Below are 24,326 nucleotides of genomic sequence, written 5' to 3'. Positions count from 1 at the left end.
CTTAGCTTTTAAAATATGTATGCCATGAGAGTGTATTACTGTTAATCATGAAGATAAGGGCTTTTAATTACTGATAGAGTACAATGAGAAAACAAAAAACACAAACCAGAAACTAATATATTATCGCCATACATTGTACTAGGAACATTATTTAAATGTTGAGATAACCAGGACAAACTAGCAAATACAATGTGTGGGTTTTACCTATGGTAACATTGTTTATTTGAAAACTATAGTGGATGGAAATGGAGAAATAGTGTATTTTTTCTTTTTTTTTTTTCTCATTTTTCCCTTTAAAATGCACAGATAATAGCATAATTACTAAAAGCAAATATCACCCTCACAAAGCATAATTTGTGGCAAAAAAAAACAAGATATAGATCATTTACATCTGATGAGTAGCAATAAAGTTATTGGTGAATGAATGGGAGGAGCGCTGAAATGTGAAAATTGCTCTGGTTTTTAAGCAAAAAACCCTGTGGTGCTGAAGTGGTTAAAAACTGGACAATGTTGTTTGAACACATGATAATGTCAAAACAGGATTCAAAAAAACATCACCTCACCCAACAATGAATGATTAACCTGCGCTACCTATATACTCAGCCTGGGGCTCAAATGAGCTCTAAGCATGTGATGGGGACCCGGGTCTGAATTGTGATAACTAAAGCCTGATTGTCATGAGGTGATGGGACTGAATCAGGAAAGGTGTGGTCCATCCGGCAGAACACATTCCTCTCTCTCTCAGTCCATCCTAAACACTGGCCTGGATCTGGCCTTTCACACCTGTGATTTAACCTATGTTACCACTCATCTGCTGCATCTCATAAGGCTACTTGCACACTAAGACGTGGCGTTAGGCCGCTCTCCGCTCCTCCCCAACATGACTGCGCATGTGCAGACAGTGTAACGCGGCTTAAGCCGCTGTAACGCCGTAGCATGCTGCACTTTCGGGAGAACGTGCAGCGTTACATGTAACACAACGTGGGCTGTGTGAACAGCCCACTTGTGTTACATTGCTGTGCGTTGGGGGAGCGTTACAGGCTGCACTAACGTGCGCCTGTAACGTCCCTGTGTGTAAGCAGCCTAAATGCCACCAACTGTCAGTGTACATGCACACGTTATAAGACCACAGCCAATCATAATCATCCTGCTGCATGACATCATTGCACACCTGTACAATAGTAAATAATAAATAAAAACTGTAGTATAGTATGAAACAGAAAACATCTCCCAGCATGCCCTTCTCATAACTGAATCACATGGTCCTGACATTATATGGCTATTCAAGGACCCCCCTCCTTGCCAGAATCCTATTGGCTGATACAGCACTGGTGCTGATTGGCTGATTTCAGACTGAAGTAAGCAGTGAGAGAGGAATAAGCTTCTGTCTATGTATGCAAGGTAAAACCTAACGGTAACATGATGGTATATAGAGAAGTCTTCTAATTAGATTTGCACTTTCTTAGTGTTCAATTCGTCATATCATCTGATATCTGTAACTATTCATTACTTACATACAGTATATTCACATTAAAGGAAACCTGAGATGGGGGATTTAAAAAAAGTTACACATACCTGGGTCTTCCTCCAGCCCCCTTTAGGCTGTTCCCTCACTCGCCGCCCCCTGGGTCCTTGATCCTCCAATAGCTGGTCCCAGGCCTGGTTGTAGACTTTCTGCTGCCTGAGGCAAACTTGTGAGGATGCGCCCCCCTCCCCCCCATTTGGAATGGTCGCACAGCACCCAGCAATTTGCACCGCACCTTATAGCTGTGGTGCAACCAAAAAAATGCATTTGCTGCTGCTGATGCCAGACAATACACATCGATCTCTGCGAGTGTTCAGAGGAGCCTGAGTCCTACTTCCTCTGCAGGAACTTTACACAGCAGCAGACAGATCACAGATCTTTGCCTCCGAGCAAAGGGGTCCTACGTGGCTCCGAAATGTTGGCCATAATTTTTTACATGGTACCAATAACGATTAACTTCGGATGTGCCAGCTTTCTTCCTTGTTGAATACTGCACAAAGGGCATCATCCCTCTTTTCAGCTGTTGCACTCCCTTTAAAGACTATGGGTTTGATCCTTTAGTGAGGTGCTTTATTACCAATGTAACGGTAGCAGGTGTGCTGGTCTGGCAGTGCCCAGTTAAATGGGGTCTCTGCGGTGTCTGCAGCGGAGTCCTGGCTGATGGGCAGCCACCGAGTTGGGAGGCTCCCCCACGTGGGTGGCTAAGCGGGCCGCCACCGGGATGCCTGCATGTCTTTAGCCTGCAGTCTGGGGCTGAGGGGCCAGAGATCTTGGCACAGGGGTGCCTCTAGCCATTTTGTCACTCCAGGCGAGAAAACCTGTGGCGCCCTTCCCCCCTTCCCCCGAACATAATTGTATTGCCGCAGCATTTCACTAGAAAATAATCATAGGGGGCGTGGTCAACATGGCGACCTGAGCGGACGCATGGTGAGGAGGCTCCGCTACCCAGCTTTATTTTCTCAGCTCTCACTGCCCAAACATAGCTGATTCCTGCGCTACTTATACCCTGCAAGCTCAACATACACCCAGGCACAAACTGGAGAGTTGGTCCGATCCTCCGGCGGAGGAATCCGCGGAAACCAGTACCGCTGCTACCCCTGACTGGAGCGAGTCTGCGGGTCCTGCCCGGGAAACGGCATCCTCTTCTCGCTATCACCCCTACGAAGCTCCAGCAATGTCGCAGCGCAGCAAGCAGAATAAGGAGAAGGAGAAAGGGGACAGAAATAAACAGCCAGACCAACATATGGCTACCCCGTCTGCTCAGAAGTCGAAAGGAAAAGGCGATAAAGAGGCAGACACCATGGTCGCAGAAGAAGAACCAGAGCCACTCCCGCCATATGTGGGCACTATTATGGAAGCAATACAAGCATGTCAGGCTGCCCTTACAATTAAAATTGACCATGTGGACGCTGGTCTGAGACTGCTCCGACAAGACATGTGCAGCATCCGTGAGCGAGTGACCGAGGTGGAAAGGCGCACCTCAGACAACGAAGATACGATCCGGGCACACAGCAATGATATCCCCGCCATGCAAAGATGGCTGAAGACCCTGGAGGATAAATCGGTGGATGCCGAGAACAGGAACCGGCGTAATAATCTGCGCCTGGTCGGTCTCCCGGAGGGAAGTGAAGGGAACGACGTACCCGCATATGTTGAACAACTACTCAGACGCCTTCTCCCTGATAACACGTTCTCTCCCTTCTTCGTAATCGAAAGGGCTCACAGGATTACCAGCAAAAAGAACCCCCCCCGGGAGCACCTCCTCGAGCCCTGATATTTAAAATCCTAAATTTCAAGGACCGGGATAATATTTTAACAGCTGCAAGAAACGTCGGTGACCTGTTCTTCGAGAACCACCGCTTGATGATTTTTCCGGATTTCACTACTGAAACGCAGAAACAGCGCCAGTCCTTCTCACAAGTGAAGCAGAAGCTACGCGATCGAAGTATCCCATACGCCATGCTTTTCCCAGCAAAGCTCAGGGTTCAGGCGGACGGGGAGACCAAGTTCTTTGAAACACCTACTGATGCAATGACATGGATAAATACCCTACCACGTCTACCTGAGTAGTACTTGTTTTAGTGCTTATCTACGAAACTGTAAGTACAAAGTTATCCCCACCTTGATGCCGATAATTAGATACTGTTCGAGCCACACAGACTACTACGGTTATGTGATGTGCCCCCCCCCCCCTGCTTAACCCGGCATTCTGGTCAATAGGAGATCAACCCCGGTTTCCACCTAGCCCTCTATAACTTACTTGGTGCTGTAAACCGGGTCTAATCCTGTCTCTGAAGCCTGCCATATCTATTTTGTGCCTCAAGACACTCATTCATCCTTCGTAACTGAGTGAAGATAATGGATGCACGGCATACTATTCCGAGACTGTCTATTAGATTAGAGACGGGATACTGTTATATATGTCCCTAATTATCGGCGGGACCGGTTGCTGATACCTTCGCTGTATTGTTGTGCCTATTTTACTGTTCAACCTTATTTTAGTGACTCCTGCACGGTACTATGAAACATACTGAATGTCATGCGTGAATCCCTGCAGATGGAGTGAGAGTTTTAAGTTCACTTTAGAAGCTGCTTATTAGATACCAATGTGGGAATTTTACTCCTCCTCTCTCTACTTGTAAATATATTACCGGCTTTAAACGACCCAGGGGATCTAATATACTGGTCCAACAGGCATAATCTAAATATGATCCGCCATTGTGCTCCGTTTTGGCGCGCTAATGCCCTAGTTGTTCTCCAATTTAAACTGCCCGCCCATACCTCTTTGGCGCGCGCGCGCAGTGTATATAACGGCCAGTTGCAATGTCTAATGCTCCATTGTCAGTTCGCCAGTGGGGTATACCCTAATACTCGATCTCCTGGGACGTTAGGAGGAATTAATGTGGTTTTGTTTTCTCAACATTGTGTGTCTGCACTGTTAAGATATGACAGTAGTACAGGTACGCATCGTTAAGCTGCAGTGTACGGACGCTACCAATGTGGCTAGACGTAGCAGTACTGCGACCCATTGCATAGTAAAGCCAGTAAGAGTGTGAGGGACCTAAAAAAAGGGTTCTCCTCCCCTTCTTTGTTTGTTTTGTGCCTTGTGCTGGTGACGCCTCGGGGGACCGGGCGGGTGATCTGTCTATAATGCAGCCGCTGGGTTTTACTAGCCTCCGTACACAATTTTTCGCAAAAAGCTTGTATATCCCCTGAAATCAGATGGATGGGCGGTATTGCATGCAGTTGGTCTCCCGTGGTGTCGCTGGTGGGGGGCATATATAATTTTATTTTTATTTTTTAACTTACCTCTATGTGGCCTACGGTAGAATATCGTACCTCTCCCGCCTGCGGAGTCAGCCTGAGACCCTAGACATAGAAATAACAATGCCCCTTGGAAGTACTGCAGCTATTCGATCCCCTTCTGGGGTTAATACACTCCCTTCATGATACGCTCCCTTGCTTCCACCTTTTAGAGGGGAAAAGTATCCTGGGGTGTACCTCTTATACGGCCATGAGCTAACCCTCAGTGCCTATGACAAATGAGCTCAGTTAATGCCTATGCCTACTATGTAGGATACATTACTATAAAAATGCTATATTATGCAGCAGTAGGGTATAGGAGATACTGGGACTATGCTACTCCAGTACTGCATGGATGTGCTCTGCCAAATACACGACCCTGAAAGGGAGTAAACAACATATCTCTGTGATAGAAGGGCACCAGGGATGCTCATAACACCTTCCCGATATATACAATGAATGCTGAAACTCATAATTTACTTAGCGGCCCTATACACAGACAGAATCCCTTTCTGGATAAGAAATATGCTCCTACTTCTGGCCATAGCCTGCAATACCCAGTAGATGGCGGTACAGCACTAGCATATAATGCTCACAAAACCTGGCTCTTCACATAAGTTAAAAGGAAAAACAAACTAAACGGTGGACCATGTGCTGCACATCCGACATCCCCCCTCTCTTTAAAGGGTAACTCTTGATGTCGATGTCCCTCCCCTCCCCCCCCCCTTTTTTGGGATAGTAATTGTTACCTAGTCAAAGGCGGAGCTCATGTATGAGGTCTGGAGAGCCTCTAAGGTCTCCTGTTGTCCTGGTATCTCGGTGGTATTCATCTTATAATTTATATGCTTTACCATCACGCAGTGGCTTAACAGACCACACAGCTACACAAATATGCGATATGGGCTATTAAAATGTCCTTCTACTTCCCTGGCAACACGCACAAGAGGATACAAATCATTGAACAGGGTGCACTCTAGCTAAACGGTCTGGTCAGTATGCATTGTTTTAGCGCTGTAAGCTTTGTTAATTCTCCATAGTAGTATGTTGTGTAATGTTATATTTCCTATGTTTGAAACGTTATGATATGCACCCCCAGCCCATATTGGGTTGGGCGCACTGAGTGGCGGGGCCCCGCGCGCCGTCCGCTTCCCCTCAGAAGTAGTCCCTTTGGAATACCATCAACCAAGTTAAATTTAGTAAGCTTAACTACTTCTGCAATAGTTGTTAGTTAGGGTACAGACATGCTCTACCTGGTGAGTTTGGTAAGAGATGTAGGGTGGGGGGTTTTGGGGGTGTCGTCTTCTTTCTCTGTTCTTTTCTATCTCTCCCTTGGCTCCGGGCTTGCCTCCTGGTCATGGCTTGGCAGATGGTTGCTCATACTACTATATGACCCACGGCTGTTTACAATAATGGCAGCATATAGCTCCTGGGAAATGCACTTCAGGTATGTCTTATTATTATTATTAGACAGTACAAATGGATACACTTAAATGTCTATGTTGGAACACAAGAGGGCTGGGCTCTAAAATCAAGAGATCCCTAGTATTCAACTATCTAAAACAGTATACCCCACATATATGCATTCTACTTGAAACACATCTGACTGGAAACAAACCTTTGTCACTTCGGCGCCCTTGAGTGTCGCAGCACTACCACTCAACATATTCTTCTTATTCTAGGGGAGTCTCAGTACTTATCCATAAATCCCTTCCACTACAGATGATGGACTTGTGCTGCGACAGCCAGGGACGCTTTGTTTTACTCAATTTTGAACTATATGGCCTTGAATATATAATAGCAGGGGTGTATATTCCCCCGCCAGTGCACAAACAAATTCTGTATGATATTATTACTAAGTCCTCCAGGTGGCATGGTGACAGACTTATTATAATGGGCGACTTTAACTTAACTATGGATCCCACAATGGACAGAACTAGCAATTCTTCCAGAGACGGTACCGACCTTAAAACTTGGGCTGAAGGTAATCACCTACAAGACATATGGAGGTGGAAACATCCCACTGACAAAGCCTTTACGTGCTTCTCCTCTGCGCACCGCTCTATGTCCCGGATAGACTTAGCCTTTGCCACTCCATCTATATTACCCCAAGTACAGTCAATTGACATACTACCATCAGGCATCTCAGATCATGCTCCCATTCTACTCACAGTGACAATTTCCACCAAACCCAAAGATCGGCTATGGAGAATATCACGGTTCTACATAAATGAATCCCTTATACAACCTCAAATATCTCAGGCCCTACGAGATTACTGGACTACAAACTCTGGATCTACCTCAAACCCGGTGGTCTGGGACGCGGGGAAAGCGGTTGTCAGGGGGCAATACATGACAGAACTCAGGACATACAAGGCAAATTCTAGGGCAAATGTGCTAAGCCTTGAGAACAAGGCTAAAGACGCTGAAACTGCCTTTATACAATCTAACTCCCCTGAGTCCTGGAGGTCTTGGCAGCAGCTAATTAGGCAGTGGAGACTGGCTCAAATATCCTTAACTAAAAATATTATGCTACACCAAACGCAACGCATATTTGAATTTGGGGACAAAAACAGTACATTGCTGGCCTGGCTATCTAGAGACTCGGGTCTACCCACTGCTATTCCTGCTGTAGTAGACCAAGGCAATGTCACCCACAGAGATCCCGAACAAATTAATAAGGTCTTCTCTACTTTCTACCAAACACTATACTCTTCAAGGGCCCATTACTCTGCAGAGGATCTAAGTAATTACCTAAACAATATAGACATACCAACATTATCCGAACAAAATAAAACGATCCTAGATAAACCAATTTCCATTGAAGAAATACAAGAAGCCATATCCGAGCTCAAACCTAACAAAACCCCTGGCTCAGATGGTCTCCCTTCTGAATTTTATAAATGCTATACTGACCTCTTGACTCCTAAGCTTCGTTCCCTGTTTAATGAAGTTCTGGAGGGCCATTCCCTGCCTGAGTCCTTTTCAGAAGCAATAATTATTCTTATTCTGAAACCAGGGAAGGACCCAACACAATGCGGGTCATACAGACCGATTTCATTACTCAATACGGATGCAAAAATTCTTGCCAAAGTATTAACAAACAGGGTTAAACCAATAATAACCTCCTTAATTCATGGCGATCAATCTGGCTTTATGCCTAACAAAGGCACCGATATTAACCTACGCAGGCTTTTTACTAACATCTCTTTGTCCTCCTCGGTGCCCAGTCGTAGGGTAGTTGCCTCGCTGGACACCGAGAAGGCATTTGATTCCATAGAATGGCCTTATCTGTGGGAGATATTAAATAGATATGGGTTTGGAAATAACTTTATTAAATGGATTAAAGCTCTATATCAAGCTCCCAGGGCAAAAATTTGCACCGGAAACAACATCTCTGAGTCATTTCAATTACAACGCGGTACCCGCCAGGGGTGTCCACTGTCCCCATATCTTTTTGCCCTGGCAATAGAGCCTATGGCTATTTTAATCCGTGACTCTGAACATATTCGTGGGATCCCAGTGGGGTGTATAGAAGAAAGAATATCACTATATGCAGACGATACTTTACTATATCTAAACGACCCAGAGAACTCTCTGACCTCGGCTTTGGACATCATTACAACATTTGGCGCATACTCGGGCCTTAGGGTCAATAAAGATAAGTCTGTCATCATGCCACTCGACGACACTCAGCCCCAAACGCCATCTAACTCACTACAATGGGTCTCCGAATTTAAGTACCTGGGCATCTTAATAACAAACTCTATACGGGAGTACACTAAACTCAATATTACACCAGTTGTAGAGGCCTTTCGAAAGAAATCCCAAACATGGAAGCAGTTGCCGCTCTCACTCATTGGGAAAGTAAATATATTCAAAATGATTTTTCTACCTAAATTTTTATATGTACTTCGTAACTCGCCAATTATGATACCTAAAAAATTCTTTAAAACCCTACACTCTCTAATCTCAACGTTCATCTGGTCGGGCCAAACCCCCAAAATTGCCCTGTCTACATTACAATTAGGTTTCGACCAAGGTGGATTGGCGCTCCCCAATATGCAACTTTATTACTATGCTGCAACATTAGTCACAGCCAGATGGTGGCTCTCTCAGGACCAATATAACCCTGCTGTAGTTACAGAGGCGGCATGCTTGGGATCTTACGAAAGACTCACTCTCCTGTTGTATAGAGGTACTACCAATGATGATCGCTGTACCATTCCAATGCAAACGGTTTGTAAAATTTGGACTGAAGTAGTTAAACACCTGAATGTAGATAATTATACTTCTCCATACTCTCCCATATGGGATAACCCTAACCTACTGCACTTCACTCAGATCCCAGATCCCACGATATGGGCTAAGGCAGGAATTAAAAGTCTACACCATATTATTAAGGACGGTTCTTTACTAACATTTGATGAATTAAAACAAATATATTCCATTACAAACAAAATGTTTTTCCGTTACTTGCAACTCCGGCATGCCTTTGCGGCCCAGTTCTCTGGCGGCGCACCTGTATTGGCTGTGCATGATCTTGAACGCACTCTCTTGACAAAACACTTAGAAAAATCCCTATCTGTGATTTATTCAGTCCTTATGTCCAAAAATAATGAAAAAATCCTTCGCTGTCAGGAAAAATGGAATGTGGACATTCCAGGACTGGACAATACTGACTGGGAAGATATCCTTGAAGACTTTATAAAAGGCCCCATCTCGGCCAGAGATAGGCTAATCCAGGTCAAATTTTTGCACAGAACCTATCTAACCCCGACCAGAATGCATCATATCTGCAACGCTAACAGTGCGCTATGCCAGAAATGCTCTGCCGCAGATGGTACGTATTATCATATGTTTTGGTGCTGTGCTAAAATCAAGATATTTTGGAATAATATATTTGACACTATAAATGAAACCCTAGAGACATATGTCGACTGTACACCCAAACTTACGTTACTGGGAATATTTGAGGAACCGTCCTATAATAAACATACACAATACTTGATCCGCATTTTATGTTTCTATGCACGTAAAGAAATATTAAGAGTATGGAAAGGCGAGGCTACACCCTCAATCAATATGTGGAAACGTACTATAAATCGGGCTCTCCCGCTATACCAAATGACATATAAAAACCGTAACTGCCCATTAAGATTTCACAAAATATGGGCACCATGGTGTGACAACCCCTCTACGAATGGGTCCAATTCGGAAACAGATTAATCTTTCCTTCCCTTCTGTGGGACAACAGCCAATCTAGGGCGGACAGGCTGGCGGGGGGTGAGCTCAGAGCCAATTTCTTCTTTCTTTTCTCTTCTTTCTTTTTCTCTTCCTTTTTCTTCTTTCTATCTTTTCTTCCCTTACATATATCCTTCTGACGAGCTCTGGGTCTCCTGCACACGATCTGTGTGGGCAACATCACATCTCTGATGGAATGGCAATCCTGACACATATGAGCGGGTGATATATATATCCGAAACCATACCCCTTTTTGTCATTATGCATGAGACTGTAGAAATATCCTTCGGATTAAGGTACAATAATACTATTACCTGTCCTACCAATGTTTGTATTGCCTATTGTGATAAGAATGTGACTAAGATAAGCTCTCCCGTGTGTGGGAAATCAATGTTCTCTCATTATATCTGTCTCTTTTTGATGTTTGTTTTTCAAAATAAAAATTGATTTGTTAAAAAAAAAAAAGAAAATAATCATAATGCAGCAGCGTTTCAACAAAAAAATAATCGTAATGCGGCAGCGTTTCACCAGAAAATACACATATTGCGGAAGCATTTCACCTGAAAATAATCGTATTGCAGCAGCGTTTCACCCGAAAAAAATCGTAATGCGGCAATGTTTCACCAGAAAATAATCATAATGTGGCAGTGTTTCACCAGAAATTACACAATGCTGGCAGCGTTTCACCAGAAAATACACATAGGCAGGGCTCCACTTTCATGAGGCACAAAGGGGCACAGAAGGAGGCACAGGGGGGCTGAATATGGCACACAGGGTGACATAGGGAGGCACAGGGGGACAGAAGGGGGCACAAGGAGACAGAAGGAGACACAAAAGGGACAGAAGCAGGTACAAGGGGGGGAAGGATGTACAAGGCACAGAAGGACACAGTGGCAGCTGCCTGCAACTTACGCTAAGCAGATGCAGCAGAAGCAAGTAATGGAACACACATGTGGGTGGGGCTTAATCAGGGGGAATGGCTTCTGCCAGGGGGCATGGCTTCAGCCAGCAACATGGCGCCCACAGGACCAATGGCACTCCAGGCAATGGCCTGTACTGCCTATGCCTAGAGGCTCCCCTGTGTCTTGGCATGATGGTGGCAGCTGGTTATGCACAAGCGGCCACCGCTTGTTTGGAGAAGGGTAACAAGCAATGGCCAGGGAGGGAGGGGGTGGAATGTCACCAGGCGGGCGCCGCCCCCCCCAACTGTTACCGCCTGAGGAAACTGCCTCACCCCACCTCATGGGCGGCCCAGCCCCTGTCTGGCCCTTTAAGTCCTTCAGTCAATACGTACTGCACACGTGTGGCCTAGCTGCGTGCACACACATCCTTCTCATTCCTGTTGTTGGGAGCAGTCTGCACCTGCACAGATCTAAGACACAGAACACTCCTGTCGATGGGAGTGTGATGGAGGTAAGCGAGCAGCCAGACCACATGCGCCTATTCACCTCGACTGGAGAATTTACTGGGACAGCTAGCCAGGGCAGCGTGGGAGGATGACAAGGGAGCGAGCAGGCTGAAAGGGGCTGGGGGAAGCCCCAGGTATATATAACTTATTTTTTTCAATTCGTCTCAGGTACTCTTTAAGCCTCAGTTGTGGACGTGCATGTGCACTACGGGCACTAATTTGCTGGGATATAAATATATCAGAAGGCAATACAGAAGCTGATCCGGTTTTTTCCCCCTAGGCTTGTTCAAAGGACAAGGGGACATGATCTACATTTGGAGGAAAGTTTTGCCATCTATTTAGGAAGGGGTTGTTTACAGTAAGAGTTGTTCAAATGTGCAAAATGTATTACCACAGGAAGTATATTTGCATTTAAAAGAGGCCTGGATGCTTTCCTTGCACTGAAGAACATCCACGGCTATAATTACTAGGCAATTCCCAGCAGAGTTGATCCAGGGGTTTTGTATGACGGCCATCAGGAGTCAGGAAGGATTTTTTCCCCTTGAGGCTAGGCTCACATATAGCGTAGCGTTTTTTCTGGCGTTTTCCGCAGGTGCGTTTGTGTTAGGGTAATGCCTTTTTTACTGCATTTTTGCTGCATTTGCGTTATTTTACGCACATGCATTTTTCATGTATTTGTACGCGTTTGTGGTTCGCTAATAGAAAAAAGCATATGCGTTTTCTATGCGTTTTTTAAATTAAATATATGAAAATCATTAGGAAGACAACAGGAAGCGGAAACACATCAGAGGTCTTTACTTTTTAATTAAAGGGAAGGTCCAAGCTGGAAAAAAAACAATCCACTTACTTGGGGCTTCCTCCAGCCCCTGGCTGCCGTCTCAAGTGACTCCCGGTGTCCTGCACTGCAGAAGCCGGACCACGTGACTCGTGCCGTGGAGGGCACAAGAAGCCGACCCGGAAGCCGACCTAGCGAGGTCGGCTTCTGCAGCGCAGGACACCGGGAGCCACTTGAGCTGCGGCGAGGGCACAGGACGGCGGCCAGGGGCTGGAGGAAGACCCAGGTAAGTGGATTTTGTTTTTTTTTCCAGCTTGGATGTTCCCTTTAAAAACGCTGCAGAAAACACATGAAAAATGCGTTATATGCGTTACCATAGACTTTCATTATGTGCGTTTTGGCAGCCATCCTGCATATTATGCAACACTGCAAGCGTCTGCAGAACGCTTACTGTAAATCACAGGTTCAACGCTGGTCCTTCTGTGTCCCATATCCTAACATTGCTGCATAAAACGTTTTATGATCCGCAAGCGTTTCTGCCATGTGTGCACCCGGCTTAAGGGTTAATTGGCCCAAGCTTTGTAAGGTTTTTTTTCTTCCCCTGGATCATCTGGGATATGTGAGGATGGAGGAGAGAAAAGTACATAATGCTTATTTATTTAATTTGTTTTATTCTGATTGGATTCAATGGGTGAATGTAACTATGCAAATATAATTCAAATTGTATGCAGATAATCATGTGTCAGGAAATTCAGTTGAATGGCTGAATTCCAAACTATATGAAATTTGCATGCAGGGCAAAGTTATTGTCATGTGATTAGCTGCCTGTAATGAGCACAACCTTCTGCTGTTTCCTGTCAGACTGATAACTAGTGATGGTCAGAGACATGCCAATAACTCTGAGATGGTACAAATTGTATGCTAATTACATGCAAAGCTATGCAGCTGCTGCATCTGGTCCATTTCTAATCTGCATAAACTTTGCATCAACTTGGAATTCTCAGCAGCTCACTGACCATCGCTAATGATAGTTGTTCCTCCCCTCAGAATTCTCTAACAGGAAGTGATGTTTCTCTATTTGCAGGGCGGAGTCCCGGCATCAAGAACCTCTCAGAGACTCGTCTCTCTGTATCCACAGACTGTACAGCGGATGATGATGCCACTGGACAAGAGTCTCCTGCAGATATCCTAGTTACCCCAAATATTTCCCCCAACCCCTCTCACCTGTCTAACCCTGAGGGGCCTCATACCTGGCACAGCTCTCCCACATATTCTTGTCCCACATGTGGGAAAATTTTTGTTTGGAAATCAGACCTTGTTGCGCATGAGAGATCTCACACTGGTGAGAAGCCCTTCTCATGTGCCGAGTGTGGAAAATGTTTTGCACATAAATCATATCTTAACGTACACAAGAGATCCCACACTGGTGAAAAACCCTTCTCATGTGCTGAGTGTGGGAAATGTTTTATACAGAAATCAAATCTTGTCAAACATGAGAGATCTCACACTGGTGAGAAGCCCTATTCGTGTACTGAGTGTGGGAAATGTTTTGCACAGAAACCATACCTTGACTTACATAAGAGAACTCACTCTGGTGAGAAGCCGTATTCATGTACTGAGTGTGGGAAATGGTTTGCACATAAATCCAGTCTTGTCACACATGAGAGATCTCACACTGGAGAAAAGCCCTATTCATGTGCTGAGTGTGGGAAATGTTTTGCACAGAAAGTGCAGCTTGTTACACATGAGAGATCTCACACTGGTGAGAAGTCTTATTCATGTACTGAGTGTGGGAAATGTTTTGTACACAAAGTAAGCCTTTTCGCACATGAGAGATCCCACACTGGTGAGAGGCCCTATTCATGTTCGGAGTGTGGTAAAAGGTTTATACGTAACTCTAGTCTTGTAACACACGAGAGATCTCACACTGGTGAGAAACCTTATTCATGTACTGAGTGTGGGAAATGTTTTTCCCGGAAACAACACCTTATCATACATGAGAGATCGCACACTGGAGTGATGCCATATTCATGTACTGAGTGTGGGAAATGTTTTAGGGCTAAAAGAAACCTTACCAATCATGAGAGATCTCACACTGGTGAGAAGTCCTTTTCATGTACTAAGTGTGGGAAATGCTTTGGGAGTAATTCACTGCTTGTTACACACACGTGTTGATTATGGAAAATGTCTTGGCCATACATGTTGTTTAAAGCGGAATATAACCCTGCATTTCAACTTTGCTCTAAAACATTATTTACAGTATATTATATGCAACCAGCATTTTTTTTTTTACTAGACCAGCATTGGAAGGGTTACACAGGGCTTTAAAGTTCCTGGAGATTTCTGCAGAGGCATCTGAAGCTCAAATAGATACATTTTGTTTACATAAATGTATCTAAGTGTTGAATGTGACTCATCTCTCTGACTGAGAAGGAGCTTGGAGGACAGCCAAAGAGTGTGTAACATTTATCAATAGTTACATTTAACTAAATAGAATGTAGCAATCTGAACTTCTGCATATCTCTCCATGGAACTTTAAACCTCTGTGTTTAACCCTTCCAATGCTGGTCTAGTAAAAAAAAATGCTTTTTGCATATAATATGCTGTAAATAATATTTTAGAGCAAAGTTGAAATGCAGGGTTATATTCCGCTTTAACAATTTTTTTTTTTTTTTTTTTTTTTTTTTTTTTTTTGCATGGAACACTTTTATCTGGTTGAAAACACTCCTGATAACAAGACAGTGCTGAAAAGCTGCTATTATTATTATTATTGATTTACAAATCGCCAACATATTCCGTGGTGCTGTACAAAGTAGGAAAACAAACAAGAGGTACATAATGATACAGACAATGATATACAAAATGATACAGACAATAATATACATCAAATATGGACACTGGTATAAAATACAGAACTGGTGATTACAATGACAGATGTAATATGATGAATAAAATGTATGAGTGTGAGCTATGAAATGAATAACAAACTCCAAGATACAAAAGGGGAGAGAGACCTGCCCTTGCGAGCTTACAATCTAAAGGAATGGGGGGAAACAAGAGGTGGGGAAGTATGCAATTTATATACATCCAGTGCGTATTTGGGTTATTCAATAAGGAGTAAAACTAGACGAGAGGTTGAAGGGGAAATGGCCTAAGTTAGAGCATATGCTTGTCGGAAAAGGTGAATTTTGAGGGAGCATTTAACCATTTCCGTGTTTTGGACGTAGCTGCTACATCCAAAAGACTGCTGCGCGCTCCCGTGCCGCCGTCCGTTAGCCCGGAGATCAGTGAATGGGAGCGCAGTTCCCATTCATTGATCTATGTCCCCGGTAGAAAGACCAATGGCTTCTATGAGAAGCTGCGATCTTTCTGAACAAAAAAAAAAATCACATCCTCCTTATACTTCCTGTAAGCAAGAGCGCTCGCTTAGGGCTCAGCCCTTTTTAAAAATTGCTTCCATTCACTTTCATAAAAATCGCAGTAAAAATCATGCAAAAATTGCCACGATTTTTTTTACGCAATTTTTACCGTGATTTAAATGAAAGTGAATGGGAGCGATTTTTAAAAAGCACCCAGAAAGTGCTAATCAATCACAAAGCACTCATAAAAGCACTTAAGGTGGCTGATTCGCTAAACCGTGATAACTCAAATATCACACCTTATCAAAGATATCACACCATATAAGTTAACATGCCTTATCAGAGTAGCATAGCTCGTGCTACAAACCCGCAGGGGCTCAGGACAGGACGAGTACCATTGCCAATCAGCAGGCAAAAGTTTGTAGCGCTCGCACTGTGCTACTCTGATAGGGTGTGTTAACTTTGATAAGGAGTGATATGTGAGTTATCACAGTTTAGTGAATCAAGCCCATAGTGTGGCTGAGCCCTTACAGGTTTGGGGAAAAAAATTAGGCCATCTTGTGGCCAAATAGTAAAACTACATCTACATACATTGTTTTCTATTTAACACAATACATTACATTTAACTGTTTACATCCCACACTCCCAAAAATACCTAAATAAAATTAACTTTAAAAAAAAAAATTACAATAAAAAAACAAAACAAATAGTTACCTAAGGGTCTGAACTTCTTAATATGCATGTCAAGAGGGTATATTATTAATATTTTTGTAAATTATAAGCTTGTAAATAGTGATGGATGCAAAACTGAAAAAACGCAACTTTATTTCCAAATAAAATATTGGGGCCATACATTGTGATAGGGATAAAATTTAAATGGTGTAATAACCGGGACAAATCGGCAAATAAAATATGTAGGTTTTAATTGTGGTAGCATGTATTATTTTAAAGCTATAATGGCCGAAAAACTGAGAAATAATTATTTTTTTTTTCTTAATATTCCTGTTTAAAATGCATTTAGAAAAAAATAATTCTTAGCAAAATGTACCACTCAAAGAAAGCCTAATTGGTGATAGAAAAAAAACAAGATATAGATCAATTCTTTGTGATAAGTAGTGATAAAGTTATTGGGGAATGAATGGGAGGTGAAAATTGCTCAGATGCATAAGCTGAAAAATGACTGAAGGCTGAAGTGGTTAAAGAGACACTGAAGCGAAAACAAATTATGATATAATTAATTGGTTGTGTAGTACAGATAATTACTAGAACATTAGCAAAGAAAATATTCTCATATTTTTATTTTCAGTTATAAAAAAAGAAAATACAGTAACTGATAGTTGAAATAACAAGCTTCAGAAGACAGAGCTCTCTGCGACTTTGAAAGTCGTGGAGCTCAATGGCTCTTTTGCATAGATAACTGGAGTTTCTTAACTCTTCCTGTACTGGAAACAATATTAGACTTACGTCTCTTCTCCTAATGTTTTATTTCTTAGCTGTACTACACATACTACACATACAAATCCTTATATCATAATTTTTTTTTTTTTGCTTCAGTGTCTCTTTAAAGATTTCAAAGGTGGTAGAATGATGGATGTGCTGTGGAAGGGCATTCCAGAGGAGGGGTGAGGCACATGATAAGTCTTGTATACATGAATGCGAGGAGGTGATTGTTGGAGGATAGAATAAGCTCATATGCAGATCTGAGATTGCGATTGGGTTGGCATCTAGAAACTATTGAGGAGATGTACAGGGGAGAGAGATTGTGGAGAGCTTTGTAGGTTAGGGTTAAAGGTTTGAACTGGATCCTCTGGTTAATTGGTAGCCAATGAAGAGCATGACAGAGAGGATCTATTGATTTTTGTTGGGAGCTGAATGAACCAAATTTTCTAACACACGAATAAGGCTGCTGTGCACAATTCAAAGTCAGAATTTAACCCCTTCAAATGAAAATAGGAATGTGAGACTCCAAGAAAGTTATTTATACTACTGTTACTACACATACAATTTATTATCTCTTGAGTCTATTTTCAGTTCAAGTTGGCTTTAAAATGTGATGCTGTTCCTCCAAAACCTATGTATCAGAACAATATATTAGAATAAGGCATCTCCCGGGGCGAGGCCATATTTCTGTGGGAAATGCTTTGTGTATTAATCAAAATTTGCTGCACATCAGTCTGAGAAGAAGACATATTTATGGTGTGAGTGTGGGAAACTCCATACATAAACCACAACTTGTCATATATCAGAGACCTCACATCAGTGTGAGGCCGTATTCCTGTGCTGAGTGTGGGAAGTCCTTCAGACAGAAACATCATCTTGCCATACAGAAGATAATTTGCTTTCAATGAGAAGTGAAGAGCGGAGTGTGGTAAATGATCACAGCATAAGTCCCATTTGGAGTCATATCAGAGATCTCACACAGACCTATTCATGGAGAACACAATGGGGGTCCGGAATAAAATCTGCTTTCGGCAGCTCCAAATAAAAGTTGTATGATGGGCTGCAGGGATGATGATCAGTCCCCGGAACCTTTGGAAGCTCCATATTTCAGGCAGGTGGGACTTTACCTACTGTGAGCTGCAGATGTGGGGATATTAGAGGCTGCCATTCATCCAGACTGATCTGAGGACAGGAGATTTCCCTCTCTCTGTCTCTCTGTGTCTTTGTTTTGTATTCAGCAAACATGAAGAGGTTTGAGCTGAAAGCACAAAGTACAGTAAGATAAGAGAGGAATTTATTTCTCAGCAGTGTAAAGGTTCACTAATTGCCAGGATATCAACGTTTAGCCATCTCATCTTTGAACCTGTCTAACTTTTCTTGATTAATTGGTCTTCTGTTCCAAGTTATGATGGTATATTGTCTGTCTTTGGCAACATAGTACTACTTGATTCACTAGACGGCACTAAGCCGGTTAGTGAGCCCTAATAGATAGTGGGCGCAAACCACAGCGTTAGGTGGTTTGTGCCCATAGGACCACCCAGATCGCACGCAGAGTGGCAGCACAGTTATAGTGCGCGATGCGACGATAACATTGCACCCGCTGCCCAAATGGCACATCGGGTGGCCGCCGCTTCAGGGAACACCCGATGCGCCGTTTTCGTTAAAGGGCAGCAGGTGCAACATTATCGTCGCATCGCGCACTATAAATGGGCTGCCGCGCTGCGTGCGACCTGGGTGGTCCAGTGAGCAATCTAGCTTTGCGCTGCTGTTACTGCACGCAAAGCTACATTTTGTGCACTAAGTGGCTTTTCACAGAGGCACGAACACTTAGCGCCACTTTGTGAATCAAGTCCCTTGTCTTCTGTTCTTCCCCAGTACTACTTGTCTCCTCTTATTCCCCAGTACTACTTGTCTTCTGCTCTTCCCCAGGACTGCTTGTCTCCTCTTATTCCCCAGTACTACTTGTCTCCTCTTATTCCCCAGTACTACTTGTCTTCTGCTCTTCCCCAGTACCACTTGTCTCCTCTTATTCCCCAGTACTACTTGTCTTCTCTTATTCCCCAGTACTACTTGTCTCCTCTTATTCCCCAGTACTACTTGTCTCCTCTTATTCCCCAGTACTACTTGTCTTCTGCTCTTCCCCAGTACTACTTGTCTTCTGCTCTACCCCAGTACCACTTGTCTCCTCTTATTCCCCAGTACTACTTGTCTTCTGCTCTTCCCCAGTACTACTTGTCTTCTGCTCTTCCCCAGTACTACTTGTCTTCTGCTCTTCCCCAGTACTACTTGTCTTCTGCTCTTCCCCAGTACCACTTGTCTCCTCTTATTCCCCAGTACTACTTGTCTTCTGCTCTTCCCCAGTACTACTTGTCTTCTGCTCTTCCCCAGTACTGCTTGTCTTCTCTTATTCCCCAGTACTACTTGTCTCCTCTTATTCCCCAGTACTACTTGTCTCCTCTTATTCCCCAGTACTACTTGTCTTCTGCTCTTCCCCAGTACTACTTGTCTTCTGTTCTTCCCCAGTACTACTTGTCTTCTCTTATTCCCCAGTACTACTTGTCTCCTCTTATTCCCCAGTACTACTTGTCTCCTCTTATTCCCCAGTACTACTTGTCTCCTCTTATTCCCCAGTACCGCTTGTCTTCTGCTCTTCCCCAGTACCGCTTGCCTTCTGCTCTTCCCCAGTACCGCTTGCCTTCTGCTCTTCCCCAGTACTGCTTGTCTTCTGCTCTTCCCCAGTACTGCTTGTCTTCTGCTCTTCCCCAGTACTGCTTGTCTTCTGCTCTTCCCCAGTACTGCTTGTTTTCTGCTCTTCCCCAGTACTGCTTGTCTCCTCTTATTCCCCAGTACTACTTGTCTTCTGCTCTTCCCCAGTACTACTTGTCTTCTGCTCTTCCCCAGTACTGCTTGTCTTCTCTTATTCCCCAGTACTACTTGTCTCCTCTTATTCCCCAGTACTACTTGTCTCCTCTTATTCCCCAGTACTACTTGTCTCCTCTTATTCCCCAGTACTACTTGTCTTCTGCTCTTCCCCAGTACCGCTTGTCTTCTGCTCTTCCCCAGTACCGCTTGTCTTCTGCTCTTCCCCAGTACCGCTTGTCTTCTGCTCTTCCCCAGTACCGCTTGTCTTCTGCTCTTCCCCAGTACCGCTTGTCTTCTGCTCTTCCCCAGTACCGCTTGTCTTCTGCTCTTCCCCAGTACCGCTTGTCTTCTGCTCTTCCCCAGTACCGCTTGTCTTCTGCTCTTCCCCAGTACCGCTTGTCTTCTGCTCTTCCCCAGTACCGCTTGTCTTCTGCTCTTCCCCAGTACCGCTTGTCTTCTGCTCTCCCCCAGTACCGCTTGTCTTCTGCTCTCCCCCAGTACCGCTTGTCTTCTGCTCGTCCCCAGTACCGCTTGTCTTCTGCTCTTCCCCAGTACCGCTTGTCTTCTGCTCTTCCCCAGTACCGCTTGTCTTCTGCTCTTCCCCAGTACCACTTGTCTTCTGCTCTTCCCCAGTACCATTTGTATTTTGCTCTTCCCCAGTACCACTTGTCTTATGCTCTTCCCCAGTACTGCTTGTCTTCTGCTCTTCCCCAGTACCGCTTGTCTTCAGCTCTTCCCCAGTACCACTTGTCTTCTGCTCTTCCCCAGTACCGCTTGTCTTCTGTTCTTCCCCAGTACCGCTTGTCTTCTGCTCTTCCCCAGTACCGCTTGTCTTCTGTTCTTCCCCAGTACCGCTTGTCTTCTGTTCTTCCCCAGTACCGCTTGTCTTCTGCTCTTCCCCAGTACCGCTTGTCTTCTGCTCTTCCCCAGTACCACTTGTCTTCTGCTCTTCCCCAGTACCACTTGTCTTCTGCTCTTCCCCAGTACCACTTGTCTTCTGTTCTTCCCCAGTAGCTTGTTGGGCATCTTCAGACCTGGAAAACTCATCTTCAGATGCCATATTGACATAACTTTGGTTGGTTCTGTTCATCTATTTTGAATGCAGAGTTCCAGAGAATAACCTGCAGAGATAAGGACGATTATCTGAACCAACAGTACAAGGGAAGGGGAAAGACCAGAGGTGTTTTTAAGTATATTTGCAATATCAAGGGAACCTTCCATGCAAAAATGAAAATGGTGAGAGACAAAAATGGAAGGGATCTTGCAGATGTAGATGGTGTCAAGAAAAGGTGGCAAGAATATACAGAAAAGTTATATAAGAAGTGCACAGGGCTCAATTCGCATTACAGCATTCGGTATTGCAGAAAACAGAAGAAACCAGCTGATTTTTACCAAACATCTTATTAAATGTGTATTCACAAAGACTGTTACTGCGTGGCAAGCTTAAATTACCAACCAGTTAGGTAAATTACCGACTTGTGCAGAAAATAACTCGAGAAATGTCAGGACACTGTAAATTCACAAAGATTGGAGCATTCGATAAAATCATGAGAGAAGTGAGGCAATTATCTCCAGTCTGGAGCTGTGGTTATCCAACACTCAGCATGAAATCTAATGTTACAGACAAAGGAGCCAGCCAATGAGAGGAGCCACCCCATCCTGCTACTCCCTCCGTGCCAATATACTGCCAAGCGGGACAAGTTTCTCTCCCTCAAGAAGCACGGAAGAGGTTTCCCTTGAAGGCCTTTAGATCTTAACCCTTTAGACTCCTGCTCCAAGTTGCCGAGGAGCTACTGGTGAAATCATCTAAGCACAGCGTGTCTTATGTTTACTGAAAGTTAATGTTAGCTAAGGCTATAAAGAAATGTTAAGAAAGACTGATAGACAGATTCAGAAGCACTAGAAGAGGACATGTAGATCTAAATAGATGCCAGGGATGCCTCTTACTATTGTAATGCTGTCACTGCACAGAAGTGGGGGAATATCACCGTAGCAGAATACAGCTTGCTGCCAGACCTCCTCCACAGCTTCTACTTATTACCAGACAGGTCTTCGTGAACTGAAGCCATGTTCTTCTGTAAATTACCGAAATGCAACCGCATCTGTGAAATCTTAGTGAATACTACTAAAAAAATATTGTTTTTCTGTGTGAGGCAATTTACCTCACATTAATTTTTTCCCAAACAGTTCTTAGTGAATCAAGCCCATAGACCATACTTACACTTGGTGTTCAAATGCTGAACAAGTACAAAGCATCCTGATAACTGAAGTCAGGTTTTAGAAGGTCTTGCAAATAACAAGGCTTCAGGAAGTAAGGTAATGCCAGCGGAACTTCTGAAAAGCTGACATGAAGATACTGTTAGAGTGATGTTGCCGATATGCCTTCAAATACAGAAAACACAAGCATGGACTCTGGATTGGAAAAGGTCAGATTTCATTCTAATCCCAAAGAGTGCTAAAATTACCAAACAATGACACTTCTCTCATGTTCTACCAAGGTAATGCTCAAAATTCTACAAGTCAGACTGCAGCAATACATGAAGCGAGATTCAACCTTTCCCAACTAGAGACTAGGATTCCCGAAGTTGGTGGTTACAACCTCAGAATCTCCTTAATAGGTGGCCTTGGTCTCTCACATCAAACACCAGAATCGCTAAAGATGAAAGATCCTGAGGTTTAGGGCTCACAGCCTAAAGGCTCGTACACACACGTCTGATGAAAGGCAACGACGGGTCCATCGTCACCTCCCGCTGGGCGGGTTTTCAGCAGACAGTACAGCCTGTGTACAGTCTGTCGGTGGACTGAAAAGGCTGTTTCTGAGCGATCCAAAGAGCCTTATCAGTCCACCGACAGACTGTACACACGCTGTACTGTCTGCTGAAAACCCGCCAAGCGGGAGGTGACGAAGGACCCTTCGTTGCCTTTCATCAGACATGTGTACAAGCCTTAAGCCTCCAGAGCTCTGGACCAATGGAGCCCCTGTCAATAACTCCTCAAGCCCCAGTCTTGCATACTCCTATCATATTTCACTCGTATTTAATAATCAGTGTTGATGTGATGAATAATACTTGATGTGACATTGCTACTCAACATTAATGTCCACTACGCTACTACACTGTACTATAACTGTAACTTGTACTGTATGGTATTGTTTGTACTTTGCCTTCATGGGCATTTTGTTAAAAATCAATAAACTGATTTGTTAAAAAAAAAATTCTAATCTACTGGAATTCCTCCCAGTCATTTGAGGAATAGATGTTCTGATTTTGCCAACTGTTCAGCAGTATCCAATCTGAACAAGTATATGTCTGTATGGGGAGGGGGGGGGGGGGGGGTAACAAAAATTCCCAAACTTGCATCCTTGTCCTTTGAGGTAGTATACGGGGCAGAGGAGAATTCTCAATCTCAACAGTTCACATTGAAGGATCTCAGCACTGCTGGGTGGAATCACTAAGCAAAAGGCCTTATTTGGAGCAGGGAAGGGATTTAATAGTACAGAAGCTGGGCTTGCCAATAGCTGACCTGATTGCATTACAACAACATGAAAAGGGGGAAAATGTAATTTTGCTTCATCCAACCATCTAGCAGGACCACTTAAATGCATTAGCCAGCCACTGGAAGGGGTTGAAGTTATGCCTTCCCTCCCTTCATCTTTATTCCCAAGGTGATCTGGAGGATCTTCCAGAAACTGGCCACAGTAACTCAATAGCTCTATGGTGGCCTAAGGCCTGGTTCACACTGCAAGATCTTTTAAGCGATTGTGATTTAAAAAGTTCTTGTTAAAGGACAACTGTAGCAAGAGGTATAAGGATACTGCCATATTTATTTCCTTATAAGCAATACTAGTCGCCTGGATCATCTGCTTCATGCATGCAGCAGATCAGGGGTTTCTGACATTATTGTCTGATACTACAAGATTAGCTGCATGCTTGTTTCTGGTGTTATTCAAACACTACTGCAGCCAAATAGATCAGCAGGGTTGCCAGGCAACTGGCATTGTTTAAGAAGAAATAAATATGGCAACCTCCATATACTTCTCACTTCAGTTGTCCTTCAATGCAATGCTGTGGAGGATTTTTATAAAATCCCATCGCTCAAGTGGAATTGCACACATAGCATTACATTAGCAAGAGCTTTTAAAATGACAAGTGCTTAGAAAAAGCTCTTGCAGAGTGAATGGGGCCTAAAAGAACCTGCTTCCCACTTCTCAGACAGAATTTAATCCAAGAACCATGCATGGTACCTGCCAAAAATCATGGAGGTTCTGACCCAAAGAAACCAAGTCCACCCAGGCTGAATAACTGAATGAATCTCGAAGGCTACCTCCTCGGAATGAACAGATTGACAGAGAAAATTCTAAAAACAATCTGGAGAGTGTTCTTTTTCTGGGATAGTAGGTGGAGCATCTCAGAA

General features: G+C 43.8%; 2 protein-coding genes across 3 annotated transcripts in view; both read left to right on the top strand.

Annotated features, from left to right (window-relative positions):
- The window catches only part of LOC137535344 (zinc finger protein 37-like), a 38,038-nt gene extending 23,597 nt beyond the window's left edge, over positions 1-14,441 (top strand). For both annotated transcript variants that reach the window (XM_068257172.1, XM_068257171.1), the window contains exon 7: positions 13,337-14,441. In XM_068257172.1, the coding sequence (XP_068113273.1) occupies positions 13,337-14,427 (1,091 nt within the window). In that variant the 3' untranslated portion in view covers positions 14,428-14,441. The remainder of the gene's footprint in view (positions 1-13,336) is intronic.
- The window catches only part of LOC137537127 (uncharacterized), a 627,974-nt gene that overhangs the window by 46,521 nt on the left and 557,127 nt on the right, over positions 1-24,326 (top strand). The gene's annotated exons all lie outside the window — the stretch shown is intronic.

This window comes from Hyperolius riggenbachi, chromosome 10 (genome assembly GCF_040937935.1).
Source record: "Hyperolius riggenbachi isolate aHypRig1 chromosome 10, aHypRig1.pri, whole genome shotgun sequence".
Classification (NCBI taxonomy): domain Eukaryota; kingdom Metazoa; phylum Chordata; class Amphibia; order Anura; family Hyperoliidae; genus Hyperolius; species Hyperolius riggenbachi.
The sequence above is the reverse complement of the archived record's forward strand: the minus strand, read 5'-3'. Positions and strand labels throughout refer to the sequence as shown.